The 22,057-nt window shown below is 35.9% G+C and overlaps 2 protein-coding genes, 1 long non-coding RNA gene and 1 pseudogene across 4 annotated transcripts; 1 reads left to right on the top strand and 3 right to left on the bottom strand.

Moving 5' to 3' along the window:
- Positions 1-198: 198 nt before the first annotated feature.
- Positions 199-9,155, bottom strand: LOC112734235 (DExH-box ATP-dependent RNA helicase DExH3). Of its 2 annotated transcripts, none has more exons than XM_072233617.1 (19): positions 8,676-9,155; positions 8,176-8,457; positions 8,012-8,099; positions 7,589-7,834; positions 6,961-7,056; positions 6,224-6,412; positions 5,967-6,126; positions 5,756-5,886; positions 5,370-5,543; positions 5,016-5,288; positions 4,343-4,537; positions 3,726-3,929; positions 3,492-3,561; positions 3,175-3,323; positions 2,508-2,816; positions 1,997-2,056; positions 1,702-1,854; positions 1,463-1,573; positions 199-1,298 (listed from the first exon to the last, which is right to left on the bottom strand). In XM_072233617.1, exons 2-19 carry the CDS (start codon positions 8,280-8,282, stop codon positions 822-824), a joined length of 3,192 nt encoding a protein of 1,063 aa, XP_072089718.1. In that variant the 5' UTR covers positions 8,283-8,457; positions 8,676-9,155; the 3' UTR covers positions 199-821. The 2 variants fall into 2 exon arrangements, with proteins under 2 accessions (XP_072089718.1, XP_025639251.1); XM_025783466.3 differs by having other exon boundaries at positions 8,176-8,330.
- A 2,108-nt stretch (positions 9,156-11,263) lies between these two features.
- LOC112734234 (T-complex protein 1 subunit delta) lies at positions 11,264-13,245 on the top strand. The gene has a single exon (XM_025783464.3). The coding sequence runs from the start codon at positions 11,459-11,461 to the stop codon at positions 13,061-13,063; it is 1,605 nt and encodes a 534-aa protein (XP_025639249.1). The 5' UTR covers positions 11,264-11,458; the 3' UTR covers positions 13,064-13,245.
- Positions 13,246-14,556: 1,311 nt separating this feature from the next.
- Positions 14,557-16,478, bottom strand: LOC112735585 (WAT1-related protein At3g18200-like; annotated as a pseudogene).
- Positions 16,479-18,858: 2,380 nt separating this feature from the next.
- On the bottom strand, positions 18,859-21,591 carry LOC112734233 (uncharacterized). Its single transcript, XR_003168338.3, has 4 exons — positions 20,280-21,591; positions 19,624-19,683; positions 19,421-19,530; positions 18,859-19,264 (listed from the first exon to the last, which is right to left on the bottom strand). It is a non-coding gene; the product is annotated as an uncharacterized lncRNA (long non-coding RNA).
- Between the last annotated feature and the right edge of the window lie 466 nt (positions 21,592-22,057).

The following is a 22,057-nucleotide window of genomic DNA, read 5'->3' as shown; positions in this document are numbered from 1 at the left end:
TAATTCAACGTAATGTTAGTCTATTACATTGCAGAACGACATGTAATTTCTGCAATTATACTAAGCTTTGGTTTAAGCAACTATAGACTAATTGCCTATTAATCTATTTTTCTTTATTTAGAGAATGGTTTAAAAATAATTAATGTATAATCATACTCTCTGAGATGACCTTTTTCTTATTTGTTCTTCATCCAAAAGTAAACACCAATGCCACCTCATTATATTAATATGGTATAAGAATTGCATTTTCCCTTTACATTTCTCACTTCAGGACTACTTTCCATATAAAGACGAAATGTATTATAAGTAAAAGATTGTTTGTAGGTGTACCAAGTCCCTTAATACATATACTACATTTCATTCAAATGGATGATCGGCTAACTTGATTAATGTAAACCTGTTTCCTAAGCAGCTACAATATACTTTAAAGAATAGTGGACAGATATGCCTTCCAACTTCCACATCAAAAACAATGAATTGGAAGACTGCATGATCAGCATAGATTAGTGTCCTTAGTCTGAACGGTAGCTGCTCAGCCTCCCAATCTAGAGCTGTTTTCCGTTTTGCTTTGAAACTCGGTAGATTCTGGATGGAATCACCCTTTACAAGAACAAGTACTCCCAGATCTTAAAAAAGGGCACAAGGGCTCAGATTGTAACATCTAGATTCTAGTTCCCTCACCATTAGTAGTTCCATACACTTACTGTTGAAATTGTGACTGGAAAGATGAAACCAGTGCCTTGAAAATGAACATGTTCTTCCTTGGTGAAAAACCATGTAAAAATTATCTATCCAGGATAGGGAGATCTTGTAGATTTGAGTCAGCTCCACTTAGCACGTTTTGATGAAGTTTTCTTATCTTTCTTGTTGCTCTTTTTCAAAAGCACAGACATATGGCTGGCAACATCGCGTGAAGAATGCATATCACCCTTCAGCCATAGAAGAGCCTCGGCAGCAGCAGATTTTTCTGCTTGTTTCTTGTTGCTGCAAGGCTGGCCAACAAAATCCAAGCCATTAAAAATGACAGTGGAACGGAATTGGTTGTTCTTCAGTTGCCTTGTTTTGTAAGTTGGCACTTCATGTCCAGCCCTGTTAAGTAATGTCTGAAGCTGGTTTTTAAAATTCTCAGCCTCTACTCCAGCACTACTTTTGGAGTTTGTTGCCTCTTTTACTTTGGGTGCAGGTGTGGCCCGGCGACCAAACACGAATCTGCCATCACAGTGGTCCTCAGATATCACCAATCTAACAGCTGAAAGAAGCTCGTCATGCGATTGTGTATCGAACATGGGATCCAGAAGCTGGCAAAACATGCAAAGCATAAAGTAAATTATAAGTATGTCATGGACTTGGAGAGACTGAAAATTGAATGAAGAATAAGTCTTTACACAAATGAATAATGGCCGGAAGAATTTGAGAAATGCGGGAATATAATAAAAACTATGATCAATTGGATTGAACATACTTTTTTCTGTATCAGTTCCTCCAGCTCCCCCTTCAACCGCAAGTAAGTGTTAGCTAATTCAGGTTTCATGAAAAATTCCAAATAACCTCCCAACATTTTTAGGTGACCATCCTGTCAAAAGAATCATATGCTCACCACAAATTGCACCACAATAAACAGTCAAAAGGAAACAACTGGTACATATACGATAAAGAACAACTGATCTGTGAAAAGTGTTGAGGAAATAAGCTATAACTTACCAGTCCACCTCTGGATACATTCCCACCAAATAAGAGCAGCACTGAATCGGATATACCAGTCGAATCCCTAAGGAATACAGCATTCACTTTCACCTTTTCATTAAACACCAACCATGGGTATGGAATCTTGGGTACACTACCATTTACAGAGTTCTAGACAGCACAGAACCAAAAGATAATAGAAACCCAAAATTAAACTATTAGAACTTGGGTGAATTATACTTTAATCCAATAAAAAAAACTGGGTTATAAGAAAATGAGAATTAGTAAAACAACATATATATGAGAAACTTACACCATACAGAAGAACCTGGCCATCCTCCATTGTTTTCAGTGCTATTGACTTATCTTTGTTCTGCAAAACACAATTTGCACAACTTCATGTCAACAACATTTACAAAATAAAATGATAACTAAAATATAAATAAGATAGTATTATTCCACATCACAAGAGTTTTTGAATTGATGGGATCAACTCCCCGTGCTATCGTCTGTTGTTTATATGTCCTTGAAACAACAGCCCATATCAACAGGAAAACTGAGTACAAACTAAGAGGGAGCACAATTGTAAGGAATCCCATACACCTCCTATTTGTGTATATGTGTGTCACTCAGGCATGTTTGTTTAATGAAAATACCATTAATAGAATTAGAAAATGGATTCTGCAGATGTTGGAGCAGTACAATACACACACTGACGCATATGGATGGACCAAAGTAAACACTGACACACATGGAAAGCCAGGGGGGAAAAAGAAGAGTGAAAATTGGAAACTGAAGTAGAATTAACATAAACAAGAGATTACCACAACAGATGATACTCCAGGAAACAAACCCGCACAGATGACTGCTCGGACAAGATGCTCCTCAGGACTCAATCTACTGTAGGTCTCAGAATTGTGATCAACCAACCCAATATCTTTAAGCAAGTAAAAGAATTGCTTTCTAAGAGAGTCAATGGCCCTAAGTGTTTGAGAAGAAAGAAAATTTCGCCAACAGTACTCATAGCCAGCTTGCTGAGCTTCAGCCTCTTTCCAACCCTCATAAGCTCGGACAAGTGCAAGATGATCACTATAGTCTCGAGCAGAAAACTGGGCCTTAGCAGACTCTGCAAGCTGTATGAAACATGCATATAAAACAATTAAATACAAAGTTAAGCCTTTTCTGCCTCACACATAGCATATTGATTATTTTAATCCTGCTTGATAAATTAGTGATAATATTTGAGCTAAAAAGGAATCAATAGAAGCCATTTTTACTCAACATTAATATGCTCTACCAGAGAGCATGCTTGGTACTTGATAGGTCCAACATACTTAATCAGATTATATTGTTAAACTTTAGTTCCAATATTAATATTCCAAAAAACAAGTGATGTCATCACATGATAACATAAAAAATGATAAAATCCACTATTTTTCTAGCAAGATTTACATCCAATGTCAAGGGAAAACGATAGTCATGGTGACTTACATCCTTCTTGTCAGCCGGCATCACAAATGGATCCCTTACACTAAGACCAGCAACAACAGTCATTATGGGATCCAAACAGTTGAAGATAGCGCCGAGAATGAGCATTTTGCCGAGTTTGGGCTCAACAGGAAGCATTGACAACTTGCGCCCTGGAAAGTAACAAATCAATATGACAATATCAGCAGTTGTCTTATATAGCTAAATGTAATATTAAAAAAGAAGAGCTTGGATAAACCCATGACAGGAGAAACTTTGTTGGAAGAATAAATGGGAAGGGAAGTTGAGAGCAAGAAACAATAAAGTACTAGTTCTTCTACCTAGAACTGTCAAATTTTCATTGTCATCCAAGGCCCCAATAATCTTCAGATACTCAACAGCATTTTGAACCTGCAGAATCAAATTAATTGACAATACAATTAATTAAATAAAATAAAACTTATATAAGTTGAACATGTATTAAAATTTATGTATACAAGTCACTGGTAACGAAGTTAATTAACAACCATCGTATTTCAGCACAAGTTCCAAAAATATGCACAATGAATTTTTACCGATAGCGGCTCTGGTGGCTGGAGAGCTCTAGCTAAGAATTCAGATATGCTTCCAAGTTGTAAACTTTTGATTTGCAAACATAAGGACTGCAAAGGTGTTCTCAAAAGTTCTGGTAATTGATAATCAGCAAAAGCATCATAAACACATCTGGGATATAGATGGTAGCATTCACCAGGTTGAACACGACCAGCCCTTCCTCTTCTCTAAAGAAAAGAAATTGAAACCTTTTAAGCAACCGAAATAAGCAAATCCATATACTTCATAACAAGAAGTAATTTCGAAAGTATCAAACATTGTGAATCTATACACATCTGTATGTTAGCTAAACTATACAAGAATGTCTATGCATGTGACAGCAACAATTCCATCTGTTCCAATTGACACATTATTTACAATCTAACCTTATTAGATTTTTGTTGTAAAGAAAATACAGCTGATCCTGATCCTATTACCCGATGAAAAACCAAAATTTCAGGAAAAAATACGGATCAACGGTTTTTCTAACATTGTTCTCAATTTTTCTAGGTCTTCCTTAGCCAGTTTAATCTGACAATGTTCAACCTCAAAGGGGTAAATAATCAATATCCACAAAATTAAATAAACAATAAAAAAATACCTGCCGGGCAGCAGCTTTTGATATCCAAGATGGAAGTAAACAAGGTGTGTTGTTTAGTGCATCATATGATGTCTCTTTAGCTTTACCACAATCAACCACAAAGACAACATCATTGATGGTAATACTAGTCTCAGCCATATTAGTTGCCAGAACAATTTTCCTCACCCCACCTTCAGGGTTTTCAAATATCAACCTCTGCAGAAGAAAAGAAAAAACAGGAAAGCAAACAAAATTTTAAGAAAATACATTGCTATGCATAAATATGACTAGAAATGTAAGGTGACACACAGATGTTATTGTTAATCGCTTCAATATGACATGAAATCCAACACTCCCCCATCTTCCGCAGCAAAATAAATGCAAGCGTGACAAAGTAAGTCCCTTAGATACGCAATTGCAGCAGTAAATGGATGAGATTAAATTCATGCTCTACAAGACTCTTGATTCCAAGTTGCATTTTGAAATATCTCCCCTTCTACAATCAAATAATCTGAAAAAAAAAAATGTTCCCCACAGCCAGTAAAAGAAACAACCCATTTTTAATACAATATTTACCCTCAATAAGCTTATGAGGGGAACTATATAGCACTTTGATATCTTGAATTAAATCGCAAACTAGACTGTGGAAACTGTTTTTGCTGGCTTCTTTCCAGCCTATTACTATGAACATTACCTGCTCAGTGCTGGCCATGGATCCATGACATGCAAGAAGCAAGACACGGCTGGGATCTCCTAACAAAGGATGAGTTTGGAGCTTATCCTTCAAGGAGTTTATGTCATCCCACCCAGTCATAAAAACCAAAACAGCACCTGGCCTTTCATTCTTGACAATGTGAGAAAGCACATGTTCAATAAGGTTAAAACCAAGTGAGTCAGGGCACCAGCAGGACAATGACTCCCGAGTGCGTAGACTATATCCATTGAAGTCTGCAACTTCTAGTGCATCCTAAACAAACTCAGAGAAATGAACAGAATTAGCCCAAAAAGAATAGCTAAAAAAGCAAGAATGTTACAGCAAGTTACGCACCTCAACAGCAGAAGCAATTTGGCTCTTTCTTTTCCGGAAAGCTAGAGCTTGTTTCTGCATTTTCCATGTTTTTTCTTGACCATAGTCATCAATTTGATTATAAGGATTCAACCGATATCCAGTCACTTCCAGAATATCCTCCAGAAAACGTGCTCGGACTGGATATGTAAAACCCTATAATTTCACAGGCCATAAAATCAAAAGGAGAAGGGTATTTTTAAAGATAACTATAAGCAAAATGAGAAATCTATGCATGACACTTCGTGAAATATTTAACAAGCAACTACTACTGAGACCTGACTGAAAAAAGAGCTGTCTCTATTTTATAAACGAACTTTTTTTAGAGAAAGTGAATATGGTATAAGCTGTTTGTGTCTGGAGCTTACAGGAATGTGCATAGTTGGAGCACCATCAAAGTAGGAAGAGAAAAGCTCAGCATTTAAGGTTGCACTCATCAAAATTAATCTCAAATCAGGACGGCGAGGAAGAAGCTCCTTCAGGACAATCAAAAGAAAATCTGACAAAAGTGAAAACCAGTGGTAAGTAAACTTGTATCGCAATCAACAACACTGGAATATACATGTTATATATGGCTACCTTCATTCATTCCGCGTTCATGAATTTCATCAACAACAACATGAGTTACACCATTTAGAGTCCTATCCACTAGTAGTCTCCTCAATAATACACCTGTGGTACAAAAAAGAAGACGAGTATCCCTTCCTTTCATACCCTCCAACCGAACTTTGTAGCCAACCTTCAGAAGGACAAATTAGATAATATAAGTTAATAAGTAGTCATAAGTATAACAGATACTTCAAGAACGAGAAAGCCCAAAAGATTCACAAACTAACAGATTCTCCCAATTTCTCCCCACGTTCTGCTGCAACTCTTTCAGAAACAGACATAGCAGATATTCTTCTAGGCTGAGTACAAATTATGTTACATCCAGCACCACGTCCAGCTTCAATCTCAGATTCTAGTATGTACTGGGGAAGTTGTGTGGTCTTACCACAACCAGTTTCACCTGAGACAACAATGACCTGCAAATTTTCATTAATAACACCAATTAATATAAACTATCATTCAATAAAAGCATATCAGGATTCATAGTCTCAGCAATAAATGGTCCTACATAAGAAAAAAATTTGCAACTTATGTCACGAATTCTGAATTATAGCTTGCTAAGAAATTATAACTTGTGCCAATTTGATAACTAACCTCTATAACATTTTAAAAAAAAAAAAAAACACTACATGATTCAGAGTATTTTATTGTGGTAAATTTTTCTGATCAGATTGAATATCATCCATTCATGATCTGATTGATAGCACCTTATACAACTAAATTAGTCTCTATTAGGTATGTTGTCCAGAAATGTATGTTCCAGTGTCTATGCCTCTCCAAACGTGTCACAGTCATACAATCGATCACGGATAGCTGCATTGTTACAAGTCATTACTCACTTCACAGCCCTAAACTAAATTTGTAACTGTGGTTCCAGTGCTAACAAAGCATGAATCTCAGAAAAAATTGTAATATGACAGTGACAGCATTACATAACACATGGGATACATTTTTCCCTTTTCACCTGATTATCTGAAATGACTTTCAAAAATGCATCTTTCTCTTTGAATGCAGGAAGACTTCTACGAAATTCGAGCATCCTTTGCCCGTCAGGAGACCCCTACGGATAAACCAGCATCTGTTATAAATTTCTAAAAGCTAAAATTGTACAAGGACATTTATACACACAAATTTTCACAGATAGAGAAGATCAACAAACATCTCAAATCATAAGTCATCAAGCTCAGAAACCAGATAACATGAATCAAAACTCACAAACATCTAGAATATTCAACTATTGCTCATTACACTCCAGTCAAAAGAACTACAATGAAACAAACAACTTTTTAAATTTGTTAATATAAGAACTATTACTCATTAAAAATGTATTCAAACATAATAGATATCATTATTACAATAACGATCAGGGCTAGACCAATAAGGTCGTTAATTGTACTTAGATTTCGTAAAGTTGCACTCACAATACGAATGAGACTTGAATTGAACCAGCAATAAAAATGTTTTTATTGCCGGAACCCAAAATCCACAAATTAAATACTGGAAGATATTCAAAAAAGAACACGCAACACTCTTTAAATGCCAACTAAGAATATACTGGCAAATAAGATGCAATTTAGATAGGGTTAATAAACCTGCCAATCCTCTTGCTTATTACGCAGTTCCAAACTTCTTCGCTGAAGGATTTTCTCCTTGACAACAGAATTATGGATCCTAGGCACTGGCTTCTCATAAATCCCGTCATTGGTGTGAATACTTCCAGCATCACTTGATCTATGCAAAGAATCATCAAAAGAACCTAGCCTTTTTGTAGGCTTTTGTGAAAGATGGGCACGGAGATGAGTATCTACTTCTCTATGAACACCAAAAGGTAAGATTACCTGCAAGAGCACAGAAAAATCAGTCAATCAGAGCATGAACATGCAAGAGGATAAAGAATTTACCAAACATCACAACTTTTTAAAGTGTTAAAACAATTAATAAGGCTGGTGTTTGTTAATAACTCTTAGTGCATAAATAAAAGGAAAAGAACAGAAAACATCAATGCAATGTGATACCTCTCTTTGTGGACGCTTATCATCCAAATCAGGGCGGTAATTTGGCAGAGGTGCTTTACTAAAGACAACAACTCTTGCATATTGTCGGCTGCCCAGGGTAATTTTGTTCAGAATTTAACAAACAGAATTGAGAAAACCTATAAATAATGATAACATTAAGGTACCTGTATAGATCCATTCTGGTAGCTAAAGCTGAAAGTTGCTCATAATCACGCCGGTCCTTTTTCTCCCTGGACACAACTTCTTGCTCCTCGTTATTGCGAAGAAGCATGGTCAGCTTCCATCTCCACTCATCAATGTTTTCAAGAGTCGACTCTCCCTAACAACCAGCAAGCAACTTCCTTTGTCAGGCAAAACAATATATCCATAAATTAAAATTTACCCCTTGCAAAGTATCAGATTATCCAAATTGAAGTCCACCAGCAAAGCAAATAGATGCACTCTCTCTGTAAGCATAAAATAAGTTTTTCCATCACTTTGAGAATTACGGAAAATCTTTGTATTCAACCGAGGAATTTCAAGACTCAAGTACAGAGAATACACACGGCTGCAACAAATTCAATTCACCTGATTTTTTTCTAAAATAAAATATCATAACTCTTATTAAGTGGCTTTCATGTATCGCAATGAAAAACAGATAGTCGCCTTATGAATGGAAACAAACCATTTGTTGCTGAGCCGGAGAGCGTGAAGAGGCAAGTTCCACGTCGGATTCATCATCACTGGAGAAGTCTTGGTAGGCAAAACGGCCGTAATTGGAGTTGCGTTGACGCCAAAACGGCAGAGCAACGGTTCTCTGCTTGAAGCGCTGCCTGTCGTTCCATTCCAGCTCAACCGGCCCGGTTGGCGCCACGGAGCATGGGCGGAGACGAAGATGAGAGGCTATGGTGGGGCGGAGGTGAAAGGCCCTGAGGCCAATTAAGTGGGACGTGGCGGAAGGAAGAGAGGGCCTGAGAGGCCTGAGGGACATGGCGGTTGTGGTTGTGAGTCTGAATCTGAAGTAGCTCTGTAACATGGTTGCAGAGACAGTTGAAGTGAGCTCCGCTGTAACGCCCCCAACTCGCTTCAGGACTTTTTGGGGGTTTTAGCTTCGCCGTTCATCCCTACTACCTTTCGGAATATTTACACATTATTTTTAATATATATTTTAATTTTTAAAAGCTAATGTCTTAAATAATCTCTGAAATTTTCAGGTCGTTTTAATTAAGTTTTTTACTTTAAATAACTAAATATACTCTTTATTTTATAAAGTATGAGTCTCTGTTAGTTTAAATATTATAAATTATTTTAATATTGTTAATATATATAATTAAATGCTAATTTTGTACTCTACAAATTGATGTAAACAAACAATAAAATTTAATTCAAATTAGTATTTCAAATATGTTTAAAATGTTCAAATTGATTTATACATAATTATAAAATTCTAATTTTTAACTCTTCATCTTTATCATTTATTCTTTTTTCTTTTTATCTTCATCATTTGTTCTTCTTTTTTTCTCATTTTTATCATACATCTTTTCTTCCACTAACTCACTTTTTTATTCCAATTGTTTTCCCTTTTCCCCTTTTCTCCATTTCTTCCCAATCCACACCAAATTCACTTTCAAGTTCATTTTCGGTGCTTTCGTCCATTTCAAACTTATTTAGTGTTGCTGGACAGCTTGTACGTGAAGAAGGAATGGAAGAAGAGGATCTCCGGTCTTAAGGCATTCCACTAAAGAAGCCTTTTGGAGATGAAGCAGCCTTGGGGTGTGTCCATGCTGAATTTCGTCAGGAGGAAGGAAGATCCGTCGAAGACTGAAGGAGTCAAGGAGGGAAAGGGCTATAGCGGCAGAGTAATGTGTAGTGGACGCTGGAGAATGCGGGAGAGGATTGTGTGCATGTGGTGATGTCAGAGTAATAGAATTGGTTGTTCGTGAGAATCTATGACGGCTTCAATGGCTCCGATACACCGAAGTTCTTGATGAGTCACTTCTACTATTGTTGTTTACAGTGAGTTTCAGGGTTTTTTTGGAAAATCGAATTTTTTGCTTTAAATTTTATTATTGATTATGTACACAAGTGTTTTTTTTAGAGTGATGATACAACAACTATACAAATTTAGGTGTATTTTTTATGGTTTATTCTAATAATTTGAAATAAAATATTATTTTAATTCATAATGTTTGGACTAAATTCTAAGTTAGTTTTTAATGTTTCAAACGTTTGATTTATATCTCAAGAAGTTTTTAAGCAGATTTAATGTTGTCCTATTATTAAAGTTGATATAATAAAATGAGTGATGTGAATGTTATAACATTATTAGTTAAGTGATATATTTTTTTGTGTATTAAAAAAACACAACTAAACTTTTTATGTAATAATTTCTTTTTCAATCTTTTAAATATTAACAATCAATAATTAATACTCTAGAATTAAAGGAAAAACTTTTACATTGATGATATTTGATGAATTAATTTATTTACAAATTAAAATAGAATGTTATTAGCTATTCAATATGCAAATTACTCCTGTTAAATTTAAGACAAAATTTAGAAACTAACTACAATATAAACTAACTCAAGTTAACTATTTAGTCACAAAAAAAAAACTCAAGTTAACTATTTGTATTTGTAGTTTTGAAATTCGAAAAATTAGAATAATAAAGAGTTATTTTTTTTTTTACAACAAATTTTTTATTTTTTATCTAGTTAGTTACTCTCATATTGATTATCTAATAGAACAATAACTTTAATAGTGTCATAATATTAAATCTGTTTAATTTTTTTTAAAATAAAAATAAAATATTTAAAATATTTTATGACTGAAATAAAATATTTAAAATATTAGAGATTAAATTAAAATTTAGTTCAAATTACAGGACCAAATAATATTACATCCTAATTATTTGTTTAATATTAAAAATTGAGTTGCCTGAATTTTTTTTATGAGGATCATTTATCCTAAGTGTTTTTATTTTTACAAAATTCAAAAGATAGATAGGAAAAAAATTGAAAGAAAAATTAATCAAAATCTTAAAACTTTTATCCAGATTTTATATAGAGGAGTGTTATGGAGTAGTAACTTTTGGCATTTGTAGCCATCAAATAGCCATCAATGATAGTTTTAATGGTGTGAGATTGGTGTGGAATTTCATCCAATGACTCACTTTTTTTTGCTGGTTACATACTGGTCAGAATTTGAAAAAGTTGCTTGCCCCTAGACTTTTCCTTTTATATATACAATAATCAATAATCAATAATCATTAAAATGATGAAGTGAAACTGAAAGAGTCTAGAAAAAGTGAAAAAACCGAATAAATCGCGGCTCCCAGAAGAGTGAAGACATAAACCCCGCTCAACAGAAGAAAAAAGAAGTCTGAATCCCAAATCTAGGGTTTTCACTTTTTCCCCATTTCATCACTCTCATACTAGGGTTCCCACTCACTCGCTCGCTCACTCAACAATGGCGGCAGTCACAGCCCCTCAGCAGCACCGTTCCTCCAAGACGGAGTCCTACGTCGACAACAAGCGCAAGGAGGACATCCGCCATGCTAACATTGTCGCTGCACGCGCCGTCGCCAGTGCCGTCAGGACCTCCCTTGGCCCCAAAGGCATGGACAAGATGATCTCCACTTCCTCCGATGAGGTCATCATCACCAACGACGGCGCCACCATACTCAACAAGATGCAGGTCCTCCAGCCCGCCGCGAAGATGCTCGTTGAGCTCTCCAAGTCACAGGACTCTGCCGCCGGAGACGGCACTACCACCGTTGTCGTCATCGCCGGCGCACTCCTCGAGCAGTGTCTAATCCTTCTCTCACACGGCATCCACCCCACCGTCATCTCAGATTCCCTCCACAAGGCCTCGCTGAAGGCCCTCGACGTTCTCTCCGCCATGGCTGTCCCCGTCGAGCTCTCCGACAAGGACTCCCTCGTCAAGTCTGCCAGCACTTCGCTAAACAGTAAGGTTGTCAGCCAGTACTCGACGCTCCTCGCCCCTCTCGCCGTCGACTCCGTGCTCTCCGTTGTAGACCCTGCCACCCCTGACATGGTCGACCTCCGCGACATCAAGATCGTCAAGAAGCTTGGCGGAACAGTCGACGATACTGAACTTGTGAAGGGTCTCGTTTTTGACAAGAAGGTCAGCCATGCTGCCGGTGGACCTACCCGCATGGAGAATGCCAAGATCGCTGTCATTCAGTTCCAGATTTCGCCCCCTAAGACCGACATTGAGCAGAGTATAGTGGTGAGTGATTACTCTCAGATGGATAGGATTCTGAAGGAAGAGAGGAGCTATATTTTGGGCATGATTAAGAAGATTAAGTCTACTGGCTGTAATGTGTTGTTGATTCAGAAGAGTATTCTGAGAGATGCTGTTACTGATTTGTCTTTGCATTACCTTGCTAAAGCTAAGATTTTGGTGATTAAGGATGTTGAGAGGGATGACATTGAGTTTATTACCAAAACTTTGAATTGCTTGCCCATTGCCAACATTGAGCACTTCCGGGCTGAAAAGTTGGGCCATGCTGACCTTGTGGAGGAGGTTTCGCTTGGGGATGGTAAGATTGTGAAGATTACTGGGATTAAGGATATGGGGAAGACCACTACCGTGCTTGTTCGCGGGTCCAACCAGCTGGTGCTGGATGAGGCGGACAGGAGTCTGCATGATGCTTTGTGTGTTGTTAGGTGTTTGGTTGCCAAGAGGTTTCTGATTGCTGGTGGCGGTGCTCCCGAGATTGAGCTTTCAAGGCAACTTGGTGCCTGGGCTAAGGTTTTGCATGGGATGGAGGGTTACTGTGTTAGAGCTTTTGCTGAGGCGCTCGAAGTCATTCCTTATACTTTGGCTGAGAATGCAGGTTTGAATCCCATTGCAATTGTGACTGAGCTGAGGAATCGGCACGCGCAGGGAGAGATCAATGCCGGAATCAATGTGAGGAAGGGTCAGATTACCAACATCTTGGAGGAGAATGTGGTGCAGCCACTGCTGGTAAGCACGAGTGCAATCACCTTGGCTACAGAGTGTGTGCGGATGATTCTGAAGATCGATGATATTGTAACTGTGAGGTAGATTTGAGTGAATAGTTACAGAAATTGAGCCATCATCCTTTTTTTAAATGATTAAAGAGTCATCATCTTACGCCTTTCTTTGTTTTAATTAAATTCCTAGTGTATGTGCTTGCTAGTGACTTTGGTTATGTAATTTCAACTTGCTTTTGCTTCTATATCTAAAATTTTGGATGCCCTTGTGAATTGTGGTGCTTTCTGGTGTCACCAGCAATATTTTTACTTAATGTTATCCATTTAGAGTCTATTAATATTAATTCATTTCTTCTGTTGATGTAGCAAGTCTCTAGGTGTGTTATGTCTAACCATTTTCACTTTCTTTAGTAATCAGAAAATACGGTAGGGATGTATATATCTCATTAGAATGGCTTCTTACAAGAGGGAAGGAGAACTATTTTCGGAATCTACTTCTGAGTCAACTCTTGTAAAACTGGGCTAGGGTTACCAGCGATATTTGGTGTTGCCCTTTTTACTGATGAGGGGGTTGTCCACCCCTTTGATTGCTGCAGTGGGAATAGCAGGTTGGGACTCATGCAGAAACTTTAGATCAGTATTCTGCTGCAGTGATGTCATCCACTTGGATATGACAAGACTTTATTGAAAAGCACCAGGAAGGTTTTTTGGCTAAAAAATTTTGATATGGAAGCAAAATGAGTGCTATACTTTAACATGGTAATTTTTGGTGTTTTTTAAAATTGTGGGAGTACACAAATCGGACCATCCGATTTGTGTTTAAAAAGTTGAAAAAAAATTCAGACTCCGACTTGTGGGAGTACACAAATCGGATCATGTGAGTTGTTTGATTTTAAAATTTTCCTTAAGAAATCGCATGGTCCGACTTGTGGTTGGACAAATATGAATTTCGGAAGCCAGAAAACGGACCCTCCGAGTTGTTTGTTGTTTTCAATTTTTTTACTGACGGAGAACTCGCATGGTCCGAGTTCTGTTTCACTGAAACTATCCCCCATATCCGAAATCAACACCACTTTTGCTTCCATATTCAAATTAAAAAGTGAGCCCTTGGATTGAATAGTTTTAGCAGTTGTGTGAATTGTGGATTCGGTTGATGTATCACTGTGAGTGGTTGATTGGCTGCGGTGTTCATTGAGTGTGGTGACTGCCTCTTAGTTGCTGTTGTTCTCGGTTGGGTTTCTGAGTTCTGGACCCCTTGTTAATAGTTGCGTGGTAAGTTCTTTCTTTTTGCTGGCATGCTGTTTATAAAATTGAAAAAGGAACGGTAAACTTAACATTCATGTATAGAGAACTCATCTATTTAGACTCATCATTCATCTAAAGTGGGTTTTTAAATGTTCATAGTGAGTATGACCTTTCATACATAAAATCAGATGTACATGTCAGTGAGTAAAGCAAAAGCACATGGATTCTAGCGGACAGTTTTATCTTCTCGTTTAAACTAACATTAGCCAGCAGGCCTTATGCCTCGAGCCCTTGACTCGAATATCTAGTATATGATTTACTAGGTGAAAATAAGCATAAAGAACATTAATGAAAAATAGCTGATTCTTGCACAAGTTGCAATGCTGCAAAGAGCTGGACTACTTCAGTTGTTGTGTTGTGTTGTGCTGATACTACACCAGAAACTAGATGCCATGGTATGCATGATTGCATGTATTTGTCAATGTCAATGGATCGAGATGTCAAGGTATGCCTTTAGGTGCTGCATCAGCATGTTTATTCTCTTCCTCATCGTTGAGCAAGGCTTCTGTTAGTAATGACTTTTTTGCATTGGTTGCATTTTTCTCTTTGCTCTTGCTCTTTCCCCATAGGACTAAGTAGAGGCCAACCATGATCAGTATTGCGCTGATAATCCTGTAAATGGAGAAAAAAAAAAGAGGGGGGGGGGGGGTGGTCAAATTACGTAATTATGCCATTTTTCAACTGATTGAAGAAAATCTTATATTCAGGGTTAATAAATTGTTCTATATACCCTCCAGAGCATAACTGATCACCAAGAATGAGGGCTGCCATTATAGCAACTAAAAAGGTTTGCAATGGCTGAAAGACAGCAACACATACAGGGCCACCCCTTTGAATACACCATGTTTGCAGAGATATGACACCCCAGACGATACAATTCCCTGGAATCATCAAGGCATAAATGAATTCAGTTGACTTACACCAAGTTGCATGATTTGAGATTAGATAAGAATGAATCACATATTCACGTGACTTTTTCAATTAAGATGATCAACATCCGAACTATATTTCATTGATGAAGTGAAGAGTATTACAGCATATAGGATGGTAAGAAGCTCTTCTGTTGATATTATCTTCCAACGTTCCATATCAGTTTCTAAAAAGGCTGCTATAATCAAGAACTGAACTAATCCAAAGAAGAATGTAAAGGAAGTGTGATAGTTTTGCTGGATACTTCTTCACCACAAGAGCCTGAAAAAAGGGTTTAGCCACTTTGCTTAACATGAGAAAACAATTAAGCAAATAGAGTCAGTGCAACATTATTAAGAATGAAGCCAGGCGTTTACTAATTTGCAGTTTCAACTTTCATGCATGTAACTCATGATCAATAATGATTATGACGAAGATACCTGAAAAACCATCCAAGCAGCCCAAGACAAACAATGTCCAAGCAAGTATACGCAACCCCATGTCCAATTCTGAACTTTGGTTGATGACTGATGTATGTAGCTTTCTTCTTGCATCTGAGGTGTCTGCAGGTGGAGAAGAGGAGGGCCTTTGTATAGAGTGATCACAGTTCACAGTTGCACCTCCAACATTTGCAATGGTTCCTAGAATTTTTGCCAATCCATCTATTCTTGCAATGTTGACTTCCTCAAGTCTATAAAAAACAACTTGTGAATAGATCAGATGACAAAAATGTTCAAACTCAGAAGGAGATGTGAAATGAAATACCCTAGAGCTGAGGCCATGACAAAAGTGATTGCAGGAACTGAATTCTGCATTGCAGAAGCAAAAGTTGGAGAAGCATAATATAATCCCAACAAGTAAAACCCTTGGTTTGCAGTGATGCTAGCACAGCCAATGAAAAATAATGTTAGAAGAATAAAACGGAAACAAATAACTCGAAAATTGCAGGGTTTTTTTTTATTGCTTACCCGAGCAATGCTAATAGGAAAAACTGAAACAGCAAAGAAAAAGTAAGAGGTGGTCTTTCGTTCCTGTTCATTGTTTCATGTTAAAATCTTGCTAACATAAAAAGTGACAGAGACTATAGGAAACTATAAAATATGCATGTTTAATCATGAAACTTACTTCTCTAAGAAACAAGCAAGTGGACTCAACAAAAGAAGGGCAATTATATTTCGATAAATAGGGTAAACAACTTTACCGACACCAATATTAAGTGCAAGTCTAGAGACAATGTGGTATCCTGCAAAACAAAATTGAAGGGCCATTAATGCCACAAGAAGCTTCACTTTTTTTTGTCATAACACTTTCCATTCCTGTGTTCTTGTTCTAGCAACTTAGACTTGGGTATGGAGATTAAGGAAATACTTAGAGAGACGTGCTTATATAGAGAGGAAACAATCTGAAGGAACATTCAAAATTGTTCATTTTTTATAAAGTGATTATCGGCAGCTACCGATATTATTACTGTTACGATGGGTAACCGGAGATTATTGGAGTGGACTCGCTGGGTTGACCCAATCGTCTGAGGAAGGAAGCCTTTGAGCGGGTCTGCGCCTTGGAGGCCTCCGTCCGACTTGTGAGTATGAACGAATGGGGGTGGTACCTGCAAAGACACTCCGATGCCTAAGTCAGCAAGGGTGTGAGCAGGTCTAGAGAGTATTGGGCTTAGAGATACCTGAGGAGTGTCAGGGTATTTATAGTGGTGATCCAATAACCACCGTTGGAGTAGTGCCACCTTTTTAGGTGGATAACCGTCCCTTTATCTAGGGATTGTTGGGATATGGCTTCTAGAAGTGGGTTGAGAGATTTTAAGGGCAGTTACTTATTTAAATAAGTGTTATCTACCAGCTATCTCTTGAGCCCGACTTCTTTGGAAAGAAGTCTGTGTTGAGTCCGACCTCTTTTAAAGAGGTCGGTGAATAACGAAGGCAATCTTTAGATTGGATCTTTTGGTGTATTTGGAACTGGGCCTTAGTGTTGAGCCAGTGTATGAACAATTACAAAGGCATATAAGCGTTTAACATATATGCTAAGTTATCTCTAGGCTACAAAATGTAATATTTTAGGGAGACAAATTGAAGGTGGATCACGTTAGCCAGGTAGTTAGAGAGTGGCCAACCTCTATGATTTGCTTGACCATGTTCCCACCATCTCCTTTGTAATGATTTTAGTGACATTATTATTTGTATTGATTTTCTATCATCGTCGAGTAATTTCTTCAATTTTACTATGAATTCAATTTAACGTAGGATTTGGCATGCAATTTAATAATAATGATACGAAATTGTTCTATTCTTAAAAGATAATATATTTTATTGGTTTTCAAAGAAAATCGATACGATAGTATTATAGTATCTTATCATTTTCGTTGCATGTAAAATGAATATTCTAAATGAGTAATTGATGGTGACAATATATTGTCTGGACGTTGTGCTAGCATAAACGAGAGAAAACAAGATTTGTTAACTCAAACTACATAATCATTACTTAATATTGGATTGGATTTGGATTTCGGGCAATGATCTTAACTCTTAGTTCTATAGTTCTTCAAAAGTTGACTAGAGGGCCTATGGGTGTTGAAGATTCAAAACCCCTGAATTTTGGCTCGAAATCAAAGTATTTTTTATATTCGAATTTGTCATTTTATCCTGTATAATTTTGTATCAGGTTAAGTCATGTTTTAACTTTTAAGTAGACTCGACTGATCCATAGTTTAATTAAATTATATATTTTACATTAAAATTAATAATAAAATATCATAATTAAATGTCTTTATATTATAGTGTTGTTTTTGCTTTAAAATATTTTAGATAAATATTATATGATATTTATTAAATTCAACCTTTACAAGTAAAACTTTATTAATTTGTTATATAAATATTATATCATGTTGTTTTCTTTTTGCCTTTCAGTATTCCTTTATGTTTTATGACTTATCTAGTAGGAGTTTCTTTCCTAGAGTGATTTTCTTGTTGTTCCTTTAGGTGTTCTTTCACCCCCATTGTTTATAAAAATAAAAAAGTACTCTAATAAAAATATTGGATGGCTAGCAAGCATCCTATATTTTACACGCACTTTTAGTATAGTATAAGCAATAATCGGATAATTTTTTTTTTTTAATATAGGATGCTTACTAGTCATACAATATTTTTATTAGAGTGCGTTTTTTTATTAGTCAATTATTAATTTGGACTCATATTTTATTAGCCATACATATTATTTTGCACATATTTTGGATAGTTTTAAATTTTTAAATGTTAATTTTTTTAATTTTTTTTTAATTAAATATTTAATTAACCATATAAATACAATAATACGGGTACATAATATTATAATTAAATCAATATAATAATATACGTATCTCAGATACACATTACGCGCATATCCTTTTTGCCTTTGTATGAATATATCGCATTTTTTAAATAATAAATTGTCTATATATATTACATATTTCGATTTTATTTATTTAATTTAATCATGATAAATCTTCTTAATTTCGCCATGAATTTATCTCCATAATGTTTACTAACTTCGAATCTGAGGTACGCGGGGCAGGCAAATTTTGGCCAGCAGGATTTAACTACATATCTTTATATATAAATTGTACCAAAATACCTTCTCTCTTTTTTTTTTTTTACTTTCAAAATTCCTTATCTTAAGAACCTAAAAAAAGTAGATAAAATGAAATAGAAATAGTAGTAATAAGTTTACAATTGTGATCATGTAACATTTTACATTTGTGTAGATTTATGGAATATAATTTGTGTCTTTATTATATCATGATACACCATAGAAAACTACAAGACTATGTAATTTGTATTATTGAATTTAAAATCTGAAAATCAGTTCTTGTGTTGCAGCCTCCCACTCTCTGAACCAGTATAGAGATCAATAATAACATTGATAACGGCCGATTTCGAGCCGAGAAGAATTCTGAGAGAGCATACTTGAGTTCATCAGGTGTCCCAACAATTTATTGCATATAAAAGCAAATATATGCAATCATACATGATCATATCAAAGTTTTGAATATCAAGCCAGATACACAATCTTAGATAGCAGTTAGAGAAGATGGCTGCATATAACAAGAAAAATGAAAATTAAGTTTACTGTTAGAATGGCTGCCAAAAACAAGACACACGCTAAAACAATGAAAGTAAGATTTTTTTCATGGAATAAATGATCATTGACCAAAAAATAAATTGAAGGGTAGTCAAGTGAAGGAACTAACATTATTCGTGTCAAAAACCATCACAAACACGGGCAGGTTCCGGACAGAAAAATCATCACCAAGATGACACAGAAACATCAGCAGTATAGTACTTAGTGTTGATAGTCCATCTGTTCAATCCCGGTCAAATACACACCCAATAACATTTAAGATTATGCTTCGAATAAGTTCGATGAAATAAAAGCGACTCACAGTCAACATACCCATGTACATTTACTTCAGAAGCTGAATCAAAAGCATCTTCACTATCAACAGAAGCAACCCTAAAATTGACATTAAATACAACCAAATCCACATTACTGCATGTAAAAATATATCAGAAGAACTAAATTAAGAAATAATTGTATAGTGGACATAGCATATCAATGATATGTTTTCCAACTGATTAAGAAAACATTTTGATGTAGTTACTATCCAACTAAATTAAGCATAACCAAATTATATATCAACTCGTCAAGAAGGTTTTACTGTTAGAATCCATGTCTCGCAATCACAGACACATTTGATGCAATATAATCTAATGACAGCATAATAAATTTTACATCAATACTTAAGAGTATACTTTCAGTATTCAAAATTAATCACTAAACCTTATTGCATTTGCACACCAATTGAACTTCACAAGTCATAACTACTACTACAACATCTAAGTTTGATCCAATCACTTTAAGTAAAAAACGAACGATAGTATCTAAGCAAGAATTATCCTAAAAAGTGTTACTTCAAAACAATATCTATATGAATATCAAACACTAAAATTAGAGCAAACCAATTTTAATCAACTACGAAAAAATTGATATATGCATAAACATGTTTCATCAACTTCGAAAAAATGAAAAAAAATCAATTTTAATGTCACCTGTTTTGACAAATCGAGTACAGGCAGATCGCGGCGCGTCGCAGCGAGGTGACGTGAGGCGAGGCACGGCGAGGGCTTCGACGGGCAAACAGCACAGAAGACCATAGAACAAAGCAACACAGAACAGAGCAGCGCAGAGAGAAGGATGCGATGGACGGATGACTACCAAGCCTCCGCCATGGACGACGGCGGCTATGGATGAAGAAGATGGACCAATGGAGGAGAAACGCAGTGCACAGGATTTGGATTCTCTAAAGTTTGAATTTCACTTTAGAGATTTAAGTGTGATCTCTCACCATTTATTTTATAGGTGGAACCAAGAATAAATATGAGAGAGAAACCATTCAAGGGTAGAAGATCACACTTTACCCTCTAAAGTACAAATTTAAAATTTAGAGGATCCAAATTCTAAAAAATAGATGTATGTTCAACTAGCTATTCTAACCTATTCATAAGAATATTAGTTTTTTAAAGAGAATATTTTGTTACCTTAAATGTTATTCTCACGGCAGAGACTTAATTGAAAAAAATTTAATGTACAGGGATCCAATCGAAAAGTTAAAAAAAAAATATAAAGACCTAATTGAAAATTTGGTGAAATTATAGGGACCTGCAGAATAATTAAACCATAAATATAAACCTAACTTATTGTGTTGCAACACAGAACTCTTCGTAAACTCTGTTATTTGAGATTGAAAAACATATAAATTAGAGAATAATACCCGTGTCTCTGTTAAAGCCTCACATATCCGGGCAAAATAAGTTAAGTTTAGTGATTAAAAAAATGAGAAAGCAAATATGTCTGGCAGGACCTTTAATTATGGTAAATTTTCTTAATTTCGTCATTGAACTTATCTCCACAATGTTTGCGGGCCATGTCAGTGTGTTGGCTCTGCGTTTTCAAGACCACTTCCTTTTCTTCTGTCACTGGCATTGATTTAGTGGTCAGTTCCCTTTACATTCATCTCTTAACACTCTTTTTACGGTTTCACCAATCGGATTTTTCTCCTTTTCTTTTCGTTTATAATTTGAATTTGTCAAAGAATATCAAATAAATATAATCCGAACTGATTGGTGTTGAAATATAGGGAGGGTTCTATGGATTATATTTATTTGATATTCTTTAACAAATTCAAATTATAAACAAAAAAAAGTAGTGAAACGGTAAAATGAGTATTAAGAGATGAATGTAGGGGGAACTGACCACTGAACCAATGCCAATGACAGAAGAGAAGGAGGTGAGCATGAAAACGCAGGAGAGAGCCAACACGCTGACATGGCCCGCAAACATTGCGGATATAAGTTCAATGACGAAATTAAGTAGATTCACCATAATTAAAGGTCCTGCCAAACATATTTGCTTTCTCACTTTTTTTTTTTTTTTTAATCATTAAACTTAACTTATTTTGCCAGGATACGTGAGGTTTAACAGAGACACGGGTATTGTTCTCGTATTTTCCCTCCATGGACTAATTTATACGAAGAGTTCTGTGTTGCAACCAAGGTTCTGAGAACCGGACTAGTCATCAAACTGCTCTAGTCACTGGTTCACTGATCCAACCGGTCTAACCGTAGTTCAACCGAAAAAACTATTTTAGAATAAAATAATTAATAAATTATAAATAAACATCTTAGAATGTAAAAGCAGCTTGTGAGTGACTATTGAAAGAAATGCCAATTCAAATAGTACAAAGTGTGAAGATATCAGATAATACTATAATATATTGAAAGAAACCCAATAAACAACATTATAATCACTGTTCCAAAAAGTCCCGAGA

This window comes from Arachis hypogaea, chromosome 3 (genome assembly GCF_003086295.3).
Source record: "Arachis hypogaea cultivar Tifrunner chromosome 3, arahy.Tifrunner.gnm2.J5K5, whole genome shotgun sequence".
NCBI lineage: Eukaryota > Viridiplantae > Streptophyta > Magnoliopsida > Fabales > Fabaceae > Arachis > Arachis hypogaea.
This window is presented reverse-complemented; position numbering and strand designations above follow the sequence as displayed.

Coding starts and splice junctions, on each gene's coding strand:
- LOC112734235 (XM_025783466.3), bottom strand. CDS start 9,026: ATGTTACAGAGCTACTTCAGATTCAGACTCACAACCACAACCGCCATG. Junction 8,100..8,175: donor ACCAGAATGGATCTATACAG/GTACCTTAATGT, acceptor TACCCTGGGCAG/CCGACAATATGCAAGAGTTG. Junction 3,562..3,725: donor AGCCACCAGAGCCGCTATCG/GTAAAAATTCAT, acceptor TTGATTCTGCAG/GTTCAAAATGCTGTTGAGTA.
- LOC112734234 (XM_025783464.3), top strand. CDS start 11,459: ATGGCGGCAGTCACAGCCCCTCAGCAGCACCGTTCCTCCAAGACGGAG.